At 45.1% G+C, this 24,540-nt stretch overlaps 1 protein-coding gene across 1 annotated transcript in view; it reads right to left on the bottom strand.

Moving 5' to 3' along the window:
* Positions 1-24,540, bottom strand: part of Nup133 (nuclear pore complex protein Nup133) — a 600,491-nt gene that overhangs the window by 176,972 nt on the left and 398,979 nt on the right. Inside the window, exon 14 of the mRNA XM_080274695.1 lies at positions 8,891-9,011. Within this exon, the coding sequence (XP_080130821.1) occupies positions 8,891-9,011 (121 nt within the window). The remainder of the gene's footprint in view (positions 1-8,890; positions 9,012-24,540) is intronic.

Raw genomic sequence — 24,540 nt, 5'->3', positions numbered from 1 at the left:
GTTAGAAACACATGACCTTCCACTTCTGAATCCAAACTGACATTCAGCCAAAATATTCATCTCTTCTAGATATTTTATCCATCTGTCTTTCAGGATTCTCTCGCACAATTTTGCGATCATGCTGGTTAGAGATACTGGTCTATAATTCAGGGGTTCTTCCCTGTTTCCTCCCTTATAAATTGGTACTACATTTGCCCTCTTCCATTCTTGTGGCACTTTCCCCTCTTCCAGTGAGCATACGATTAAACTGTGAATTTTATCCGCCAGTTGTTCTCTGCATTCCTTCAGTACCCAATTAGAGATCCCAACAGGTCCTGGGGCTTTCCTTACATCTTGGGTTTCCAGTAATTTATACACTTCCTGTACCTCCACTTTTATATCTTTTAGCATCAGTACATTTCTAATCACTCCCTCCCCTTCCACAAAGCAATGTTGGGTCTGGTTAGTACTTAGATGGGTGACCGCCTGGGAACACCAGATGCTGTTGGCATCCCTACGTGTCAAGTGGGGTTGGTGGAGGATTAGTGCACCTTCCTGTAAAACAATTAACTCTAAGCCCTTGGCCACCCCGTTTGGGATACATGGCGTCTGGCAATGATTGGAAACATTTGTTCATTATTTCAGCTTGCATTGTTGCATCTTTATAGACCTCTCCTTTTACTTTCAATTTTGTGATTCCTTCCTTTTGTGTCTGTTTGCCATTAACAAATCTATAAAACAGCTTGGGTTCATCCTTGCATTTGTCTATTATATCTTTTTCAAAATTCCTTTCTTCTTCTCTATGTATTCTTGTGTATTCATTTCTAGTTCTTTTATATTCTTCCTTTGTTCTGTTGTTACCTCTCTTTCTCCTGTTACTCCATGCCTTATCTCTCTCTTTTTTTACTATCATACACCTTCTATCAAGCCACTCCTTTTTCCTGTTTTCTTTCCCTCTTACTCATGTTACAAATTTTTCCACTCCCAAATTATAGAGGTCTAGAAAGATATCCCACTTCCTTTGTATCTCTCGTGTTTCACTCTGTTTGTGTGTGTGTGTGTGTGTGTGTGTGTGTGTGTGTACATATATATATATATATATATATATATATATATACAGTACCTTCGCGTCCAACATGGTAATATTGTCATGCACAGGTCCTGTGTTGGACCAAAAACATGTTGGACAAACAACAGAGCTTATGGGGAAAAAATGAATTATATCAGCAACCCTAGGAAAAGTCACCCTAAATACCTACCATATTCCTTTACATATACAGTAATCACTCTAATATCCGGACGCCCAATAACCGAACATCCCCACTACCCGTACCTAATCGTCCTGGAATCTAAAAAAAAAAAAAAAAAAAAAAAAAAAAAAAAAAATCCCGTCCGTAATTTGAACTTCCCGCGTGCGCCGCGGGAGAGCATTGTTTTGGCGCGTCATTCCTCTGACGTCCGATATAGCGCCGCTGCATCCTCCCCACTTCCCGCTTGTCTCTCACCGCGAGTGAACGTACGCTCCTAATAATGGCTGCCCACGTGATCGCTTTTGTGGTGGTGCCCTACCTGATGCAGGGCCTCCTGCTGCTCTCGGGCCTCCTCTTAGTGTGTGTGATGATGGTCCCGCCACCTGAGAAAAGGAAGAGAGTGGTGTTGACTCTGGAAAAGAAGAGGGAGATATTGGAGAAAGTTGATGCGGGTTGATCTTCTTCCCGCATTCTCCGCGAGTACAACCTGGCCCGGTCGACTTTGTTCGATATCAAACGTTCCCGAGACAAACTCATGCAGTACACGGCTGACTTCTCGTCGAGAAGCAAACGCAACGTGGAAAGGAAGGTTATGTTTACCCCCAAGTTTGCAGAAATCGACCGATCCACGTTGATTTGGTATCGAAAGCAACGTGCAGCTGGTGTGATGGTACGTGGAACGGAGCTGAAGGCTGCTGCTGAGAAGTTCGCAAGGCTTCACGACGCCCTAGACTTCAAGGCATCCGAGGGTTGGCTCTTCGCGTTCAAGTTGCGACATGGCCTTACCAACCGTAAAGCACATGGCGAAGCATTGGACACTAACGAGGATGGAGTTGACGAGTTTCGGCACAAGGTGAAAGGCTTGATCGACAGAGAGGGCCTAACTCTCGGTCAAGTCTACAATGCTGACGAAACTGGCCTATTCTATCGCTCGCTGCCAACGAACACTCTAGCCGAGGAGACGGAGAAGCATGTACCTGGCCGCAAGCTTTCCAAGGAACGGATATCTGCTTTGTGTTGTGCCAGTGCTAACGGCATGCACCGGCTTAAGCCCGCTGTTGTTGGCCGTGCAAAGCAGCCTCGGTGCCTTCGTGGGGTGATGGATGTCCTTCCTGTCGTCTGGTACCATTCTTTGAAAGCATGGTTCACAACGGTGATTTTGAAAGACTGGTTTCATAGTCACTTCGTCAAGGAGGTCATCCATTAGCAGACGAAGACACTGGGAATCCCTCGCGACCAGGTAAAGCTCTCCTTCTACTCGACAATGCACCTGCCCACCCGTGCGACAAGGACTTGGTTGCTGATAATGGCCATATTAGGTGCATGTTTCTGCCACCTAATACAACTGCTCTCATTCAACCAATGGACCAAGGAGTGATCGTGGCAACAAAGCGCCTATACTATCTGAAGTTCCTGGACGAGGTGATGGTTGTTCTCGAGGACGAGGACGAGCGCAGGGAGCGATGGGACACACGAGGCAAGCAGACTTTGGAAAACCTTCGCCGCTACATCAAGTCTGTGCTGTACAACTGGGCTAGTGTATGGAAGGAAGTCCCTGTGAAAACTCTTGAAAATGGTTGGTCTCGTCTGCTTCTCGGAACGGATGTGGAGTACGATTTTCTGGGCTTTGATGTGGATGACTTCCATGCACGGCTACGTACGCACAGCGACGATGTTGATGTGCATGATGTTCGTGAGTGGTTGGATGACGACGAGGGCGATCCTGGGTATCAGACGTTGTCTGATATCGAGATCCCGTCTTCGGTTGTTGGTGTCAGTACCGAACTTGAAGATTCCGACGACGAAGGCGACGATGATGTGGACTCCTCTCAGCAGGGCTACTCCAACCATTCCCAAGCTAAGCGCACTCCGGGAACATCTAGAGTTCGTCCTAGACTACCTGGAACACCCAGACTGCGACAGGGAGATGGGGCCCTTGGGACTCGGGGAGGAAGTGCGTGCTTTCAGGCAGCGCATCATCAATCGTCAGAATCGTCGGTCATTGCGTCAATCAACCATTGACAGTTTTTTCAGGCCCGTGACCCCCGCTGTGCCCAGCCCTGGCTCCACTTCGTTGCCTCACCAAGACAGGCCCCCATGCTTCGAGCCACAGCCCAGCACATCAGCCACGGTGGAGTCACCGCTCGATGTGAGTTTGCAGCTTTCTTTAGAGTCCTCTGCAGTGGGTACACCATCACCACAACCCAGAGATGCACCCCTAGGTTGCCTGCCAGTGATACTCTCGGACTCTGACAGTGAATAAACAGCAAGAACTTCTCCACTAGACCACACGGGAATTTTGAGTGTTGTGCAGTGAAAAAAACGGTGTGTTGTGTTAAGGTTTTCAAGTTGAGAGAAAAGACTCAGTAGAAAAGAAATTTAACGTAAATAGACTTCTTTGTTTTGGCTTTGGAAAATAAAAAAAAATTGGGAAAAGTTAAAGTGCAACACTAAGTTACAATGGAGCATTATTTGGACAAAAGTGAACACTGTGAAGAGAACGGACTTCTGTGTGTTATTGACTAAGTTCAGTGCAAGACTTCAGGAAGAGTGTACTGCAAGTGCTTCAGGAAATCGTTCTTACTGTCAGAGTCCGAGTGGAGGTGGTTATTCATCGAGGTGGCCAGGGACTTGTTGTAAGTTGCCACAATGTTTCATACTGTACTTTTTTCCATACTATACTTACCAGAATGTTTCATACTGTACTTTTTTCCATACTATACTTACCTCATTTCACTCTTTAATGTCCTTTATTGGTGTGAATAGGGTGTTAGTAGCTATGCATGTGCAGTAGGAATGTGTTTTTCTGAGTTAGGCTAGGTTAGGGTCCATAAGTACCAGAATGTTTATTAAAGTATGAACATACTTCTAAACCCTCATTTTATGTTTCTTTTGCATTCATTTCAGTCATTTATGTGCCTTATTGGTGTGATCTGGGTCTTAAATAGGTGCTATGCATGTCCAGAGGGAGTTGTATAGGTGTTTCTCTGAGTTAGGGTCCATAAGTACAAGTCCATACGCTGGGGCCCAATATCCGGACAAAACCAATAACCGGACCTACTTATGGCTCTATTACGTCGGATATTGGAGTGATTACTGTATTGGTACTACTGTAATTAATAAATGGTGCTGTACTATGAATGATAACTAACCTTTTAGGATAGTGTTGGTGGGCTTGCTGGGAAAGGAAGGTGGTATCCGAGGCTGTAGGTAGTCCTACTGGATCCACAGAGGATGGCTGCTGGCATCACTAGCGGGTAATGGCTGCTGCTCCACCTCAACCTCACTCATAAATCCTGCAAAATCGCACTCAGAAGCACTATCCTCATCCATATCCATGAAAGGTCCTGCTTCTGCCAGGATCTTGTCTTGGTTTTTTATTATGGTCCCCACGCTGGCTTCATTCACATCGTAGGCCTTGGTGATGTCCACTTTCCTCTCCCTTTTCTTCTTCCTCTCGATGATTTCTAGCTTGGTGGCCTGAGGGAGGTGCCGCCGCTTCTTGAGGTTCTCAGAAGGCTTCCTAGGCATCGTGAGCAGGATAAAATGCAGTAGCAAGGGCAGAAAATGCAGCGAGAAAAAAGCACCTTCCAATGTGAATTATGCGACTGAGTGGCACTGTGGCGGGAGAAATTTAAACAAAACATCACGTGAGAGCAGAAGCATTTTTGACTGGGCGACATCACGATCACATCATGATAGCGGGTGGGGGAGGCAACTTGATCAGAAGTTTTGATTGGCTGTCAGCATCACAGGAACGTCCAGTATGACCGTGTTGGACCAGGGGTGATCGTGCTAGAGGCGAACACTGCGGATTTCGCCCACTTCTCGAAGCTCCGTGCGTGTTATGCTAATGCACCAATGTTACAGTAATTAAATTGTATTAAATCGTATTAATTTTTTGCTCTCCGTGCTGGACGCGAATCGTGCCGGACAAACCCGTGTTGGACACAAGGTTACTGTATATATATATATATATATATAATGGAGAGGAGAAAGTGTGAGAGAATGGGAGTATGGATGGGGTATATGTGCAGGAGTAGGTGAGAATGAGAGGGCAAAGGAAGGAGTATGTATAGTTGTGAGTAAAAGATGGAAGAGGAGCATAAGACAGTATGGATCAGTTGGGTCAAGGATTGTGTGGGTAAAGTTGAAAGTTGGAATACAAATGTGGGCGATTGTGTGTTTGTATGTGCCAACGCAAGATTGTGCTAGAAGAGTGAGAGAAGAGCTCTGGACAAATGTGGAAGTGTGCATGGAAAAGTTTGGAAGGAATGAGAGAGTGTTTTTGATTGGTGACATGAATGGTAAAGTTGGGAATGTGAAGGTGGATGGAATAGTTGGTGAGTGGGGTGTGCCTGCTGAGATAGATGAGAATGGGAGTGCGTTAGTGGACATTTGTGCTGGGAGGGGGTTGGTGATAGCCAATACCCTCTTCAGGCATAAAATGATCCACAGGTATACATGGCGAGTGATGAGAAGGGTGGGTGGTGAACTGAATGAAAGGAAGGCAATGATTGATTATGTGTGTGTGGATGAAAGGATGCGAAGATGTGTAAAGGATGCAAGAGTGTATAGAGGTTGGGGGAGTGGACTTTCTGACCACTACTTGGTGGTGGCCAGAATTAGAATGCAAGTAAGATGGAGGAATAGAAGAAGGGAAAGACGAGAGGAAGGAGTAGTTGCAAGGAGAGTGGAAAGGTTACAAGAGGATGAGAAAAAGGCAGAGTATAAGAGAGAAGTGGAGGAATGATTGGGCAAATATGAATTGGAGCAGATGGGAGACATGGAAGGTGTGTGTAGAATATTTACAGAAGAAATATGTGCAGCATGTGATGTGTTGTGTGGAAGGAAGAGAAGACGGAGGGGGGTGCAAGGAACAGCGTGGTGGATTGAAGAGGTGAAACAGGCTGTGGCACAAAAGAAGAAAGCATACAATGAATGGATGAGAAATAGGGGCGTGGAAGAAGTTGAGAGGCGGAAGAGAGAGTTATATGTGGAAAGAAAGAGAGAGGTGAAATGATTAGTAAGAGAGAGTAAGAAGAGAGTGGATGAGGAATTTGGAAGGAATTTGAGTGTAAAGTGGAGGGATTGTAAGAAAATGTTCTGGAGAGAAGTGAAAAGAGTAAGACAGGGTGGAAGTGAAGTAAGCAGGGGAGTGAAAGATAAAAATGGTAGATTACTAGTGGAGATGGGAGAAAAAGTGAACAGATGGAGAGAACACTTTAAGGAATTGTTGAACGTAGAGGATGGAAGTAATGCGAGTATAAGTGGCTGGGGAATGGCTGGGAGAAGGAGGGAGGTGAGAAGACAGGAAGAAATCAGTAGAACAGAAATTGTGGAAGCAATGAAGAAAGTTAAATCGGGGAAAGCCCCAGGAATTGATGGAGTGTGTGGTGAAATGCTGAAGCATGGGGGAGAGATAGTAGTAGAATGGATGTGGAAGATGTGCAGATTGGCCTGGGAGGAAGGTAGAGTCCCGGAGGATTGGAAGTGAGGTATAATTATTCCCTTGTACAAAGGAAAAGGGGTAAAAGAAGTGTGTGGTAATCATAGGGGCACTTGTCTTCTTAGTATAATAGGAAAAGTGTACGGTAGGATACTTATAGAGAGAGTTAGAGAAAGAACAGAGAAATTGGTTGGAGAAGAACAGGGAGGCTTTAGGAAGGGAAGAGGTTGTGTAGATCAGATAATCATTCTTAGATCTTTAGTGGAAAAGTTTCTAGAGAAGGGAAAGAAGTTGTATGCGGCTTTCATGGATTTGGAGAAAGCATATGACAGGGTGGATAGACAAGGATTGTGGAAAGTGTTAAGAATATATGGAGTAGATGGGAAGTTGTTGAATGCTGTGAAGAGTATGTACGATGGTGTGAAGGCTGCAGTGCATGTGGATGGTGAACTAAGTGAATTTTTCTCTTTGAAAGTTGGTTTGAAACAGGGATGTGTCATGTCTCCATGGCTGTTCAATCTGTACATGGATGGGGTAATAAAAGAGGTACAAGGTAGGGTAGTAGATGTTGGAGTGGCCCTGGTGAGAGAGGATAGTGTTTGGAAACTCCCTGTACTGTTGTTTGCAGATGATACTGTGTTGTTGAGTGAAGACGAAGGGGAGCTGCAAGGCTTGGTGGATGAGTTTGGGAGAGTGTGTAAGAAACGGAATGTAAAGGTGAATGTAGGGAAGAGTAAAGTGATGGTCTTCGAGAGAGGTGAAGTTAGTGAATGTACAGGGAGGTTGGATGGTGAGGAACTGGAAAATGTGAGTACGTTAAAGTATTGGGGTAGTGTGATGAGTAAGGATGGAGGTTTGGAGGGTGAAGTGCTTGAAAGGGTACAGCAGGGGAGAAAGGTTGCTGGTTCTTTGAAAGCAGTGATAAGAAACAGGGAAGTGAGCATGGAAGTGAAAAAGTTACTACACGACAGTATTGTGATACCAACTCTAACGTACGGAAGTGAAGCTTGGACATTGTTGGAAGGACACAAGTCAAGAGTGAGAGCAGTGGAAATGAGTTATTTAAGAGGAGCCTGTGGAGTCACGTGGAGAGACAGGCTGACGAATGAAGATATAAAGGAGCGTTGTGGTGTGGATGTGGATGTGATAGGAAGTGTTATGAGGAACACACTGAGGTGGTTTGGCCATGTGGAGAGGATGGAGGGTGAAAGACTGATGAAGAGAGTGTATGTGAGTGAGGTGGAGGGGGGAAGAGGGAGGGGGAGGCCAAGGATGAGATGGAGGGATGGGGTGGAGAGGTATATGAGAGAGGGGGGTGTGAGTTGGGAGCAGGGCAGTGAAATGGCAGGGGACAGGGCGACTTGGAGGCGATTTGTTTGTGGCCACCCCAAACGGGATTGAGGCATCTGGCAATATCTATCTATCTATCTATCTATCTATCTATCTATATCTATATATATATATATACAGTACATCCCCCTAGTACGCACCTACATACGGAGCAGAGGACATCGCGTACTAGGAATTCGCATACTCTGAATACATAAACTTACGGGAAAAATTACATATGGGAGGCACCCCCCTTCATGGGCAACCTTTGAGATGCCTTTCAGACCTAACTACTGTACTATCCAGGGAAACTGTCTAAGACATATTACCTAAGATAAAGTAAACCTACAAGATCATGGCTTTACTAGGTAAATCATTGGTGGTAGGTGGTGGTGACCATCATCCACTCACTTGATGTAGTGCTGCCTACTTCTTCCTTAGCCTTTATCATTCTTTTTCTGTGCCTGCCCTCCTCTCTTCCTACATCTCCCATCTTTCCTGTCACTTCTTATTGCTCTTCCTTCCTTTACAGGTGGCTTTACATTGAGTGACAAGCTAAATGGTTTCCTGTAAGCCATGAAACCATTTACAACGCTGGGTGGTAACCATATAACAAACCCATGTGTGCTCCCTACATGTCAACAAGTGGGTTAGTGGAGGGTTAGTGCCCCTCCCCGTAAAACCAATAACTCGAAGTCAAATGGCCACCCCTTACGGGATTATGGCGTCTGGAAATAGATAGATAGATAGTTTCTTTTTGGACAGACCTTGTATATTGCACAGTTAACACTAAAAATAGTTATCATCAGTACAGTAACTCAATGTACAGTGATCACAAACATTTATTATTATCAGCAACCAAGGAGTAATAATTACCACTCACCTCTTCCTGAGCATGTAAGATTCCATATACGATGTCCTCAATCTGGCTCACTCGTCGATAAAAAAGATCAGCATAGGTCAACTTTCCTTTGGGAGATTCTCCACGATCAGCCACAACATGCCTGGGGGGAGGAGGGGGGATGACCTTAGTCACTGATCTGTCTTTACAGCTAAGTTTATTATATACAGTACTGTACATTCACATAACTGATCTGGTACTGTATCCATCATCCAGTCCTGTGGACGGAGGGAGGGAGGGAGATGAGTTTTAAAGCTGTGACCCATAAGGGATCATGTAGGAAGACAAAAGATGTTGCTTTCTATATATACACAGCAATAAGCACCCAGCACAACCCCAATTAATCACAGTGGCAAACACTCTCTAGCTGTTATGTCACAGACAGAACTATTAATGAAGGAAGGACAATCCACCCCACCCGCATTGACAAGAAGGCAGGTAGCTACTGTACACATCAGGGATTGCCAGGTATGCACAGAGTCTATCAAAGGCTGAGAAAAACCCATGCTAGCATGAAGATTCAAACCCCAAGCCTTAGCCACTGCTCCACTGTGACCTCGCCCTGCCTCATTTTACATCCAGTTCCCCTGTGCATGCCAGTGTAAACAATGTACAGTATGATACTAGAGTATAGGAATTCAGATTTAAATAATCCCCTTGTAATTCAGTTTTCTGTTATTTCCTCTTTTATTACTTTTTTTCACCACCTTTGGATGTGACAGGAAAGCGAGTAGTCATGCCTCAGTATACAATGGTGTTTGGTCACGTGAAAACCCACTGCAAAATGATTTTCCACGCAAAATTATTTACCATATAGTATACCAAGGTCAATGTGACATGGGTTCAGTGGGGACAGGGAGTGGACCTCTCATCAAAAAAAAAAGAAAGAGGTCTGATCAAAAAGTATCCAGCCTCTAGCTGGTGGTGGTGGTGGGGATGGGGGGGTGCATGGAGGGAAAGGAGGAAGCTTACTGAATTCAGACTCAACACACCTAGCCCAACAGTCCTTCCACAGCTGGAAATATTTTGTAAAGTCAGTTTTTGGGATTGCCAATAAAATCTTTGTCACATTTGTCTTTATTTCATTTGTGTCCTCTAAGCTCAAACCCTTCAATGGCATTTTCAGTTTAGAAAATAGCCAAAAGTCACACAGAGCCATTTCAGGGCAGTAGGGAGGTTGAGAGACAAAGGTGATTCTGTGCTTGCCCAAAAAATCCTGGATGAGTGGGCTGGAGCATTACTGTGGTGGTGCTGCCAGTCCTCTGCCTCCCACAATTCTTGTCTCTTGTGACACATTGCATTCTGTAGGCCTTCTGGAGCATACTCGTAATGAACAACACCCTGGTAATACTGTATATGTATATGAATCTACATCTACATATATATATATATATATATATATATATATATATAGTCAGTCCTCCCTTAAAGCGGGTATTTACTTCCGCACTGACATCGTGTTATGCAAATATCAAGTTAGAGGGACTCTTGAAAACTCCTATTTCCTTCCGCACCCCTGCCCAAACTCCACTTGTCCTCCCTTGTGGTGCAGTTTTTTTGGTACTCCCAATTAAAGCCTTCCAATAGCATTAATATGATTATAAAAAAATACATTAGGTCAATAGGACTTTTTTATTTATTGTACCTTATGTGAGGAGAAGATCAGACACACGTCGCCGGAGATGAGGTACAGGGGGAGAACACAAACTAAAATCCTTCAAAGTCTCGCAACACGAGGCAAGCTGAGGAGGTTGGTGTGGGTGGGATTGGGCCGAGTGGGCAACGCAGGAGGCGGGAGGGAGGAAGGGGGGTCCTGACTGGTTAAGTGGCTGGGGAAATGAGAAAGGTAAAGCGTAATTGGCGGGCGATGAAGTCAAGTATTGTGACGCTGCGTGACACACACCGTGTCACAGCCCACCCGGTTCAAATTACCGCGTTACACTAGCAGTGCCCGCGTTAGAATGTTTATTTCCTTCCACAAAATCATGCGACGTTACAGCAACATTGTGCTACAGCAAACCACGTTAGGGGAGGACTGACTGTGTGTGTGTGTGTGTGTGTGTGTGTGTGTGTATATATATATATATACATACAGTAATCCCTCCACTTTCCGATGTAACAGAGCCAAAAGCATGTCCGGAAAGTGGTCCCGTCCGGATAGTGGGTCCTTGCCTCCTGGACTTGTATTTATGGACCCTAACCTACCCTGACTCAGAAAAACACCCATACAACTCCCTACTGAACATGCATAGCACCTATTTAAAACCCAAATCATACCAATAAGGGACATAAAAGACTGAAATAAATGCAAAGGAACCAGAGAATGAGGTTTTTGAGGTGACTATATACAGTATTAAACATTCAGGGTACTTACAACAAATCCCTGGCTCCTGGACTGGTACTTATGGACCCTAACCTAGCCTAACTCAGAAAAACACCTCCCTACTGCACATGCAAAGCACCTAAGACCCTATTTGCACCAATAGGGGAAATAAAGGAGTGAAATGAGGTTTTAGAGGTCAGTATGGAAAATAAAGCACAATATGAAACATTCGGGGTACTTACAACAAGTCCCTGGCCATCTCGATGAATAACCCGCTTTCTCTCAGATTCTGACAGTAAAAAGGAGTACCTGAAGCACCTGCAGTACACTGTACGTGAAGTCTTACACTGAACTTAGTCATTTGCACTCAGAATTCCATTCTCTTAACACTGCGCACTCTAGTCTTACTTGCGCTCCATTGTGCCTTAATGAAATAAGTGTTGCACTCTGCACTTAAGTCTTTGCACTCATAAATTCATTTTCTTAACATTACACACTCTAGTCTAATTTGCGCCCCACAGAACGTCAATGAAATCAGTGTTGCACTCGGCACTTTCGTCTTTGCACTCACAATTCTCATTTCTTAATACTATGCACTGTTTTCTTCACTGCACAACACTGTAAATTCCCGTGTGGTCTAGTGGAGAGTTCTTGTCGCTTATTCACTGTCAGAGTCTGAGAGTAGCTGAAGCACGTGGCCTAGGGGTGCGTTGCTGGGTCGTGGTGATGGACTACCCACTCCAGACGACTCTGCAGACAGGCGCAAACTCGCGTCCAGTGGTGACTCCACCATGCCTGATGTGCTGGGCTGTGGCTCAGAGGATGAGGGCCTGTCTTGGGGAGGCAATGGTGTGGAGCCAGGGCTGGGCACAGCAGGGGTCATGGGTCTGAAAAAGCTGTCAATGGTTGATTGACGCAAGGAACGACGATTTTGGTGATTAATGATGCGCTGCCTGAAAGCGAGCACTTCCTCCACAAGTCCCAAGGGCCCCATCTCCCTGTCGCAGTCCGAGAGTTCCAGGTAGTCGAGAATGAACTCTACGTGTTCCTGGAGTGTGCTCAGCTTGGGGATGGCTGGAGTAGTGTCACGCAGAGAGGAGTCCACATCATCATCGCTGTCCTCGTGGGAATCTTCAAGCTGGATACTGACACCTGCAACTGAAGATGCGATCTCGATATCAGACATGGTCTGATACCCAGGATCGCCCTCGTCGTCATCCAACCACTCATGCACTTCGTCCACATCAACATCGTCACTATGCGCACTTAGATGTGCATGGAAGTCATCCACGTCAAAACCTAGGAAATCATGCTCCACATCCGTTCCGAGAAGCAGACGAGACCAACCATTTTCTAGAGTCTTGACAGGGACTTCCTTCCATGCACTGGCCCAATTGTAGATTGCAGACTTGATGTTGTAGCGGCGAAGGTTTTCCAAAGTCCGCTGGCCTCGTGTGTCCCGTCTCTCCCTGCGCTTGTCCTTGTCCTCGAGAACAACCATCACCTCGTCCAGGAACGTCCGTCGGTACAGCCTTTTCGTTGCCACGATCACTCCTTGGTCCATTGGTTGGATGAGAGCAGTCATATTAGGTGGCAGAAACATGCACCTAATGCGCCCATTCTCAGCCACCAAGTCCTTGTCGCACGGGTGAGCAGGTGCATTGTCGAGGAGAAGGAGAGCCTTTACCTGGTTGCATGGGATTCTCATTGTCTTCGTCTGGTAATAGATGACCTCCTTGACGGAATGGCGGTGGAACCAGTCTTTGAAGATGTGGGCAGTGAACCATGCCTTCACAGAATGGTATCAAACTACAGGAAGGACATCCATCATCCCATGAAGACAGCGAGGCTGCTTTGCACGGCCAACAATAACGGGTTTAAGCCGGTGCATGCCATTAGCAGTGGCACAACACAAAGCAAATATCCGTTGCTTGGACAGCTTGCAGCCAGGTACACGCTTCTCTGTCTCCTCGGCTAGAGTGTTCGTTGGCAAAGAGCGATGGAATAAACCAGTTTCGTCAGCATTGTAGACTTGACAGAGAGTGAGGCCCTCCCTGTCGATCAAGCCCTTCACTTTGTGCCGAAACTCCTCTACCCCATCCTCGTTGGCGTCCAAAGCTATGCTATGGGCCTTACGGTTGGTAAGGCCATGTCGTAACTTGAACACAAAGAGCCAACCCTCGGATGCCTTGAAGTCTGGGGTGTCGTGAAGCCTTGCGAACTTCTCAGCAGCAGCCTTCAGCTCAGTGACACGCACCAGCACACCAGCAGCACGTTGCTGTCGATACCAAATCAACGTGGAGCGGTCGACTTCAGCATACCGGGGAGTAAACATCATCTTCCTCTCCACGTTGTGTTTGTTCTTCGACGAGAAGTTAGCCGTGTACTGTATGAGTTTGTCACGGGATCTCTTGATATCAAACAAAGTAGGTCGGGCCAGGTTGAGCCCACGGAGGATGCGTGAGATTGACCATCCCATGTCAACCTTGTCCAATATCGCCCTCTTCTTCTCCAGAGTCAAAACCACTCTCTTCCTCTTCTCAGGCTGAGGGGCCATCATCACACACACTAACATGAAGCAGGAGAGCAGCAGCACAGCCTGCAGCAGGTAGGGCACCACCACAAAAGCGAGCACATGGGCGGCCATGATGACGAGCGTGCACTCACAACAAGAGACGGGCGGTAAGTGGGGAGGATGCAGGGACGCTCAAGCAGACGGCGGTGGAACAACGCACCAAAACACAGCTGGCCCGTGCCGAGTTCAAATTATGGGGGGAAAAAAGTCGATTTGTTTCAAATTTTTTGCGATTTTTGGGCCATTTGGGGAATATTGGATCACGGAACCAAAATATCTGGTAAGTGGGGATGTCCGGAAAGTGGGCGTCTGGATAGTACAATGATTACTACAGTATATATATATATATATTATTCTTCTATCCTCTTCTGTCTTTCTTTCCTTCATTCTATCCTTGTCCTTCTGCCTACGGATAATTTTACGCTCCCTCTTCTCTTTTTCTTTCCTTCATTCTTTCCTCTTCCTTCTGCCTGTGGGTGACTCTACACTGAGTGACAAGCCAAATGGATTCCTGTACACAAAGAAACCAATTACTATGCTGGGTGGTAACCATATAACCAAAGTTTGGTGCCTGGTGGTTTAGTGGGTAATTATTGCACTCCAATCGGATTGAGCCGGTGAAGGTTTATATCCAAGTGGTGGTCGGGGTTGATTGCTCATGTAATGCCACTCAGGGATGAATGAGGCTGGTCACTCTCATCTTAAATGCCGGGACCAACTGCCCAGCCCCAGGCTCCTACGCTCCTCATGGGGCAATGTAGGATTGGATAAAGGGGAAAAAGAAGTGTGTGGTAATCATAGGGGCATTTGTCTTCTTAGTATAATAGGAAAGTGTATGGTAGGATACTTATTGACAGAGTTATGGAAATAACAGAAGAATTAGTTGGAGAAGAACAGGGAGGCTTTAGGAAGGGAAGAGGTTGTGTAGATCAGATATTCATTCTTAGATCTTTAGTGGAAAAGTTTCTAGAGAAGGGAAAGAAGTTGTATGCGGCTTTCATGGACTTGGAGAAACCATATGACAGGGTGGATAGACAAGGATTGTGGAACGTATTACGAATATATGGAGTAGATGGGAAGTTGTTGAATGCTGTGAAGAGTATGTATGATGGTGTTAAGGCTGCAGTGCGTGTGGATGGTGAACTGAGTGAATTTTTCTCTTTGAAGGTTGGGTTGAAACAGGGAAGTGTCATGTCTCCATGGTTGTTCAATCTGTACATGGATGGGGTAATAAAAGAGGTACAAGGTAGGGTAGTGGATGTGGGAGTGGCCTTGGTGAGAGAGGGTAGTGTTTGGAAACTCCCTGTACTGTTGTTTGCAGATAATACTGTGTTGTTGAGTGAAGACGAAGGGGAGCTGCAAGGGTTGGTGGATGAGTTTGGGAGAGTGTGTAAGAAACGGAATCTAATGGTGAATGTAGGGAAGAGTAAAGTGATGGTCTTTGAGAGAGGTGAAGTCAGTGAATGTACAGCGATGTTGGATAGTGAGGAATTGGAAAATGTGAGTATGTTTAAGTACTTGGGTAGTGTGATGAGTAAGGATGGAGGTTTGGAGGGTGAAGTGCTTGAAAGGGTACGGCAGGGAAGAAAAGTTGCTGGTTCCTTGAAAGCAGTGATAAGAAACAGGGAAGTGAGCATGGAAGTGAAAAAGTTACTACATGACAGTACTGTGATACCAACTCTAACATATGGAAGTGAAGCTTGGACGTTGTTGGAAGGGCACAAGTCAAGAGTGAGAGCAGTGGAAATGAGTTATTTAAGAGGAGCCTGTGGAGTCACATGGAAAGACAGGCTGACAAATGAGGATATAAAGGAGCATTGTGGTGTGCATGTGGATGTGATAGGAAGCGTTATGAGGAATACACTGAGGTGGTTTGGCCACGTGGAGAGGATGGAGGGTGAAAGACTGACGAAGAGAGTGTATGTGAGTGAGGTGGAGGGGGGGAGAGGGAGGGGGAGGCCGAGGATGAGATGGAGGGATGAGGTGGAGAAGTATATGAGAGAGAGGGGTGTGAGTTGGGAGCAAGGCAGTGAAATGGCGGGGGACAAGGCGACGTGGAGGCAATTTGTTTGTGGCCACACCGAAAGGGATTGAGGCGTCTGGCAATAGACAGATATCTATCTATCTATCTATCTATCTATATATATATACAGGTATTCCCCAGTTTAACTATGCAATTGGTTAGGTAAATCCCCATCGTTGGGCAGCGTATCGTATATCGGGGTAGTTTTAACAAGTAAGGTAATGAGATGCGTTTTTCAACCCTGAGTTTCCCCCCCCCAACTAAGTCCAAAACCCACCTATATGAGCCAAAAATCAAGTTTAAAGCCAATCTAAATGGCTTAACAGCTGTAAAAGAAGATAACCTAAGCCTAACACCCGTAAAGAACTCACTAAAACCAACAAATAAAATCTGAAAATCATCAAATATAAGTCTGGGAAAAATAAAACTTAGTAAATTGTACCCCAAAATGACAATGTTTACCCCATCTATGGCTAAAACCCATTAATCTATGTCTAAAAACTGTTTATAAATACAGCTAAACACACAATTTTAGTCTAAAATATCATTAAAATCAGTAAAAAAAAAAATCAAAACTCATCGTTAAACCAGAGTTTCCCCATCATCAGCCAGGGTATGGTGATATTTCTACCCCCATCATTATGCCAGGGTATCACATCTAGGGGTATCATATATCGGGGTATAACTACAGCAGGATCTTACCAATAACAATTTCGGCAATAACGGTAAGTTAGAATAGATACCCAGTTTCTATAATAACATTTGGATTCACTTGAATAACGGTTATTTCATGAATGCCAAGTTGTTATACTGCAAATATGTCCATAAAAAGATGAGGAATGAAACAGACAAACAAGAAAAGATGAAGGAAATCACTGAAAATGTGTGCAATAGTGAGGAGGAGATGGCGGATCCTCCCATCGCCACCCCCCCTGACTCGCCTACCACCGTCCCCTCCACCTCCACTGCCCTACCTGACTCATACATCTGCCTCCCCCTCCACCTTCACAGTCCCACGTGACTCACCTGCTCCACCTGGCATACCTGCAACCCTCAACAGACTGTTGCTGCATTCTGGAAGAAATATAACATTCAACAGGCCATAAAAGTCTTCATCAATGCCTGGAATAATACAACACTGACAACCATTAAACATGCCTGGTCGGCACTCCAGACACAACTCAAGTCTGTTGAGACAGAGAGAAAGCAGCCATCAGAATAAATGACTAATGATTGGACTTGTAAATCAGATTTCAAGAAAATACCAGAGACAGTATCACGATTGAGTGAATGCCCGCCATCAGTCACTCATCACTCATTCTCTTTCACAAAGCTAGCCAGCCAAGGAAGAACAACAGAGAAGGGTTGAGTACATGATGACACTGGAGACTTTCCTGAAGATTTTGACTTTATGGGGTTTGATGAAGTGTTGATGGAAGTGAGTGACCCTGGTGTGAGAGGCAGGAGTGGGGACGAGGCCAGCGAGGGGTCATGGGGTACGATGCAGTAGCGTCCATGCGCAAACCTCGAAACAATCATTATACCAAACATCTCCTAACTCCTTTAAGGTGAGTTTTATATTACTCATGATGATTTAATAACTAATCTTATTGTTTCTGCTAAATAAAAGTACAATAGTGATAGGAGGGCTCCAGATGGGAAAAGTGGATAAAAGTCCTGGAGTGGCAGCACCAATAAACCCTTTATACATGTATTTTAATGTCACGCAAATAACATTTTCACTAATAACGGCATTTTTCTGGCACCAATTAGACGTTATTGGTGAGATCCTACTGTATATATATACAGTATATATATATATATATATATATATACAGTATATATATATATATATATATACAGTATATATATATATATATATATATACAGTGCTGGGCAGGTGCGCAAACACTTGCGCAAAGTGCAATTGCGCACCTTCGTGCTCCAGTGATATAATTTGCACATTGCGCACCGCACGAGACCATGCGCAATTTTGCGCTTGCACACCTGCCCTGTGGATTGCGCACTGAGCAATCCAAGGGACACGTGGTCTTGGGAGCTTCCGCATGGCTGGACAATGGATGGGGGAGGCTGGGGCAGGTCGCGAGGATGGGTTGGTGGGGGGGGGGAGGCAGGAGGGAAGGGGGTAGTAGCATTTCTTAATATGCTTCAACATAATGTATTTTTAATATTTTTTAAATTATTATTATTAGTAAATAATAATAAATATACATTACTTATTAAGATTAGCATATGCAATTCCTTACAAAAACCATTAAAACATTATTTAAATCAAATATCCACATACTCTGTTTTCATGATTTTTTATTTTTTGTAACGAATTACATATGCTATTGTATATCTATATTGAATTATTAAATAAACTGTTTTGACAAGACAAGAGAGAGAGAGAGAGAGAGAGATAAAGAGCATTATTCTGAGAAAGAAAGAGACAGAGAGAGAGAGAATAAATACGGGAATGGCAAAGGAGCATTCCTCTGAGTGAGGAGATAAGGCATAAACTTCATCCCTCTTCTCTCTCTTATTCTCCATTCCTTCCCTCCTCTCTCTCTTATTCTCCATTCCCTCCCTCCTTTGCCGGAGAGGGAAAGAGAGAGAAAGAGTTGATGATACAGTGATCACGTGATCTTTGCCAATGCCTTGGTAAATATAGGCTGTTTTTCCCGGACAATGACCCACTGTACCTCAGTCACCGTGGGTGATGGGCAGGTTGCTAATTTAGTCTATCTATCTATCTATCTATCTATAGCCCGACGCCCTAATCCCGCAAAGGGTGGCCGCAGACAAAACGCCTCCAAGTCACTCTTTCACCCACCATTTGACTCCCTTCCCCCCAACTCACCCCCCCCTCCCTCATATACCTCTCAACTCCATCCCTCCACCTCATCCTCGGTCTACCCCTCCCTCTCCTCCCTCCACCTCACCTACATACACCCTCTTAGTCAGTCTTTCATTCTCCATTCTCTCCACATGTCCAAACCACCTCAGTGTATTTCTCCTAATCTTTTCAACCACATCCACATCTACCCCACAACGTTCCTTCACTTCTTCATTCGTCAACCTGTCCCTCCACGTCACTCCACATGCTCCTCTCAAGTAACTCATTTCCACTGCTCTCACTCTTGACTTGTTCCCCTCTTGCAATGTCCATGCCTCGCTTCCATACATCAGGGTAGGGATCACAATACCATCATGCAGTGACTTCTTAACTTCCATACTCACCTCCCTATTTCTCATCACTGCTTTCAGTGTACCGACAACCTTTCTTCCCTGCTGTACCCTTTCACGTACTTCATCCCCCAAAGTTCCATCCTTACTCATCACACTACCCAAGTACTTGAATGCACTCACATTCTCCATATCCTCACCATCCAACCTCACTGCACACTCTGTGACTTCATTCCTCTCAAACACCATAACTTTACTTTTGTTTACATTAACTTTCAGCTTCCTCCTCCTACACACTGTCCCAAATTCATTCACCAAACCTTGCAACTCCCATTCATCTTCACTCAACAGTACTGTATCATCAGCAAACAGCAACACCGGAAGCTTCCAAATCTCACCCTCATTCATTAGGGCCACCCCCACATCCACTGCACTACCTTGTAATTCCTTTACAACCCCATCCATATATTCCCTACATTCACCTTTAGATTCCGTTTCTTACACACTCTCTCAAACTCATCCACCAAGCCTTGCAGCTCCCCTTCGTCTTCACTCAACAACACAGTATCATCTGCAAACAACAGTACAGGGAGTTTCCAAACACTATCCTCTCTCACCAGGGCCACTCCAACATCCACTACCCTACCTTGTACCTCTTTTATTACCCCATCCATGTACAGATTGAACAACCGTGGAGACATGACACATCCCTGTTTCAACCCAACCTTCAAAGAGAAAAATTCACTTAGTTCACCATCCACACGCACTGCAGCCTTCGCACCATCGTACATACTCTTCACAGCATTCAACAACTTTCCATCTACTCCATATATTCTTAACACTTTCCACAATCCTTGTCTATCCACCCTGTCATATGCTTTCTCCAAATCCATGAAAGCTGCATACAATTTCTTTCCCATCTCTAGAAACTTTTCCACTAAAGATCTGAGAATGAATATCTGATCTACACAACCTCTTCCCTTCCTAAAGCCTCCCTGTTCTTCTCCAACTAATTTCTCTGTTCTTTCTCTAACTCTGTCAATAAGTATCCTACCATACACTTTTCCTATTATACTAAGAAGACAAATGCCCCTATGGTTACCACACACTTCTTTTTCCCCTTTTCCTTTGTACAAGGGAATAATTATACCTGACTTCCAATCCTCCGGGACTCTACCTTCCTCCCAGGCCAATCTGCACATTTTCCACATCCATTCTACTACAATCTCTCCCCCATGCTTCAGCATTTCACCACACACTCCATCAATTCCTGGGGCTTTCCCTCATTTAACTTTCTTCATTGCTTCCACAACTTCTATTCTACTGATTTCTTCCTGTCTTCTCACCTCCCTCCTTCTCCCAGCCATTCCCCAGCCACTTATACTCGCATTACTTCCATCCTCTACGTTCAACAATTCCTTAAAGTGTTCTCTCCATCTGCTCACTTTTTCTCCCTTCTCCACTAGTAATCTACCATTTTTATCTTTCACTCCCCTGCTAACTTCACTTCCACCCTGTCTTACTCTTTTCACCTCTCTCCAGAACATTTTCTTACAGTCCCTCCACTTTACACTCAAATTTCTTCCAAATTCCTCATCCACTCTCTTCTTACTCTCTCTTACTAATCTTTTCACCTCTCTCTTTCTTTCTACATATAACTCTCTTCCGCCTCTCAACCTCTTCCACGTCCCTATTTCTCATCCATTCATTGTATGCTTTCTTCTTTTGTGCCACAGCCTGTTTCACCTCTTCAGTCCACCACGCTGTTCCTTGCACCCCCCTCCGTCTTCTCTTCCTTCCACACAACACATCACATGCTGCACATATTTCTTCTGTAAATATTCTACACACACCTTCCATGTCTCCCATCTGCTCCAATTCATATTTGCCCAATCGTTCCTCCACTTCTCTCTTATACTCTGCCTTTTTCTCATCCTCTTGTAACCTTTCCACTCTCCTTGCAACTACTCCTTCCTCTCATCTTTCCCTTCTTCTATTCCTCCAACTTACTTGAGCTTTAATTCTGGCCATCACCAAGTAGTGGTCAGAAAGTCCACTCCCCCAACCTCTATACACTCTTGCATCCATTACACATCTTCGCATCCTTTCATCCACACACACATAATCAATCATTGCCTTCCTTTCATTCAGTTCACCACCCACCCTTCTCATCACTCGCCATGTATACCTGTGGATCATTTTATGCCTGAAGAGGGTATTGGCTATCACCAACCCCCTCCCAGCACAAATGTCCACTAACGCACTCCCATTCTCATCTATCTCAGCAGGCACACCCCACTCACCAGCTATTCCATCCACCTTCACATTCCCAACTTTACCACTCATATCACCAATCAAAAACACTCTCTCATTCCTTCCAAACTTTTCCATGCACACTTCTACATTTGTCCAGAACTCTTCTCTCACTCTTCTAGCACGATCTTGCGTTGGCGCATACATACACACAATCGCCCACATTTGTATTCCAACTTTCAACTTTACCCACACAATCCTTGACCCAACTGATCCATACTGTCTTATGCTCCTCTTCCATCTTTTATTCACAACTATACATACTCCTTCCTTTGGCCTCTCATTCTCACCTACTCCTGCACATATACCACATCCATACTCTCATTCTCTCACACTTTCTCCTCTCCATTTTGTTTCAGTTATTCCACATACATCCACTTTCGCATCCTCAAGCACCTGGACAATCTCTCTCTCTTTCACCTCATCATTCGCTCCCCTTACATTCCAGGTTCCAATTACAATGTCCTTTGTCCGGTCCTTGGTCGTCATCGTTTGGTCAGTCCTTGTCCGAGGCAAAGAGTTTAGTCACTAACCTGATTAATAGGATTATTTATGAGTGTGTTGTCCCTGATGACTGGCTGAAGAGTGTAACTGCAAATGTGTATAAAGGGAAAGGTGATGTCCTGGAAAGAGGAAATTATGGAGGTATAATGCTTTTAGATCAGATAATGAAGGTAATGGAGAGAGTTTTAGAAGGTATGATTAGAGAAAGAGTGAATATTGATGAGATGCAGTTTGGGTTTATGCCAGGTAGGGGGACCACTGATGCTATATTCATTGTTCGGGAGCTTCAGGAATAATATATTGGTAGGAGAAGGGATCTTTATTTTGTTTTCATTGATTTGGAAAAGGCCTTTGACAGAGTCCCTAGAGAGGTGGTGAAGTGGGCAATGAGAAAGCTTGGCTTGGAGGAGTGGCTGGTTAGGGTGGTTATGGCTATGTATGTGGGTGCTCACACCCAGGTAAGAGTGAATGGAGATTTGAGTGATGAGTTTTCCATGAATGTTGGTGTGCATCAGGGGTCAGTCTTGAGTCCCATGTTGTTTATCATGGTACTTGAAGCCCTTTCACGTGACTTTAGAAACGGACTCCCGTGGGAGTTGTTGTATGCTGATGATTTGGTGTTGATTGCAGAGAACGAAAGGGAGGCGGAGGAAAGGTTTAGGAAGTGGAGAGATGGTATGGGGCACAAGGGCTTAAGGGTCTATCTATCTATCTATTGCCAGACGCCTCAATCCCGTTTGGGGTGGCCACAAACAAATCGCCTCCAAGTCGTCCTGTCCCCCGCCATTTCACTGCCCTGCTCTCAACTCACACCCCCCTCTATCATATACCTCTCCATCCCATCCCTCCATCTCATCCTCGGCCTCCCCCTCCCTCTTCCCCCCTCCACCTCACTCACATACACTCTCTTCGTCAGTCTTTCACCCTCCATCCTCTCCACATGGCCAAACCACCTCAGTGTGTTCCTCATAACGCTTCCTATCACATCCACATCCACACCACAACGCTCCTTTATATCCTCATTCGTCAGACTGTCTCTCCACGTGACTCCACAGGCTCCTCTTAAATAACTCATTTCCACTGCTCTCACTCTTGACTTGTGTCCTTCGAACAATGTCCAAGCTTCACTTCCGTACGTTAGAGTCGGTATCACAATACTGTCATGTAGTAACTTTTTCACTTCCATGCTCACTTCCCTGTTTCTTATCACTGCTTTCAAGGAACCAGCAACCTTTCTTCCCTGCTGTACCCTTTCAAGCACTTCACCCTCCAAACCTCCATCCTTACTCATCACACTACCCAAATACTTAAATGTACTCACATTTTCCAATTCCTCACCATCCAACCTCGCCGTACATTCACTAACTTCACCTCTCTCAAAGACCATCACTTGACTCTTCCCTACATTCACCTTTAGGTTCCGTTTCTTACACACTCTCTCAAACTCATCCACCAAGCCTTGCAGCTCCCCTTCGTCTTCACGCAACAACACAGTATCATCTGCAAACAACAGTACAGGGAGTTTCCAAACACTATCCTCTCTCACCAGGACCACTCCAACATCCACTACCCTACCTTGTACCTCTTTTATTACAGATAAAACAAGTGATGATATCTAGGGTTGGTGGCGGTACTGTCAAAGACGAGGGAGAGTGGCAATGTGCAGTTTGCCACAAGGGTGTGGGAAGTAATTCCATCTTGTGTGGTGTGTGTGATAAATGGGTGCATATGAGATGTAGTGGTATCAGAGGTAGACTGTGAGATAATGCTGATTTTATGTGTACGGCATGCCGGGGTGAGCAGGTGGAGATTGTCAGCCGTGAAAGGATTGAACTTGCTGGTGAATCTCTTGAGTTTGTGGAAGAGTTTTGTTATTTGGGAGACATGTTGTGTGCTGGAGGTAGGGCTAGAGCTAGCTCTGTGGCTAGGGTGAGAAGTGGTTGGAAGAAGTTCAGGGAGCTCTTGCCTCTCCTGACATTGAGAGGACTCTCCCTATGTGCTAAGGGGTCTTTGTATGCAGCATGTGTTAGGAGTGTAATGCTGTATGGTAGTGAGACCTGGGCAGTGAAGGAGGAAGATATTCGCCGGCTCAGACGTACAGAAATGACAATGATTAGGTGGATGTGCAGTGCGTCCCTGTGTCCAAGGCCTGGAAGGGATGGGTTTACGATGGAAGAGTTGAGAGGTAGGATGGGACTGGAGTGTATTGATGTTGTGATGAGAGGTGGATTGAGATGGTTTGGACATGTGGAGAGGATGGGGGATGATAATTGGGTGAGGAAGGTGAGAAGTGTTAATATTGGGGGTGGGGTTATGAAGGGTAGACCGAGAAAGACATGGGACGAGGTCATTAAGTGTGACCTCAGGGTTAAGGGACTGAACAGGGAGGCTGCAATGGATCGTGCAGCGTGGAGAGCCGCCATTAGGTGACCAAGGCCGACACATGCAAGCATGTTCGAGCCTTTAAAAACGAAAACGATAAAAACGAAAACGACCTTCTAAGGTGTACATCTAACCCTATCCACTCATATGCTGATGATTCCACCTTTCATCTTTCCATCTGCTTCCCACAGCATCCATCTCAGCAGTTACTTAAAAAAAACAAGGGACGAAGCTATGGCACACCTAATGTCTGATTTGGCTCATATCTCTGATTGGGGTAATAGTAACTTTGTTGTTTTTAATGCATGAAAAGCTCAGTTCTT

Source organism: Coenobita brevimanus, chromosome 59 (assembly GCF_032717465.1).
Source record: "Coenobita brevimanus isolate Jiangsu-jjx chromosome 59, ASM3271746v2, whole genome shotgun sequence".
Classification (NCBI taxonomy): Eukaryota; Metazoa; Arthropoda; class Malacostraca; order Decapoda; family Coenobitidae; genus Coenobita; species Coenobita brevimanus.
The sequence above is the reverse complement of the archived record's forward strand: the minus strand, read 5'-3'. Positions and strand labels throughout refer to the sequence as shown.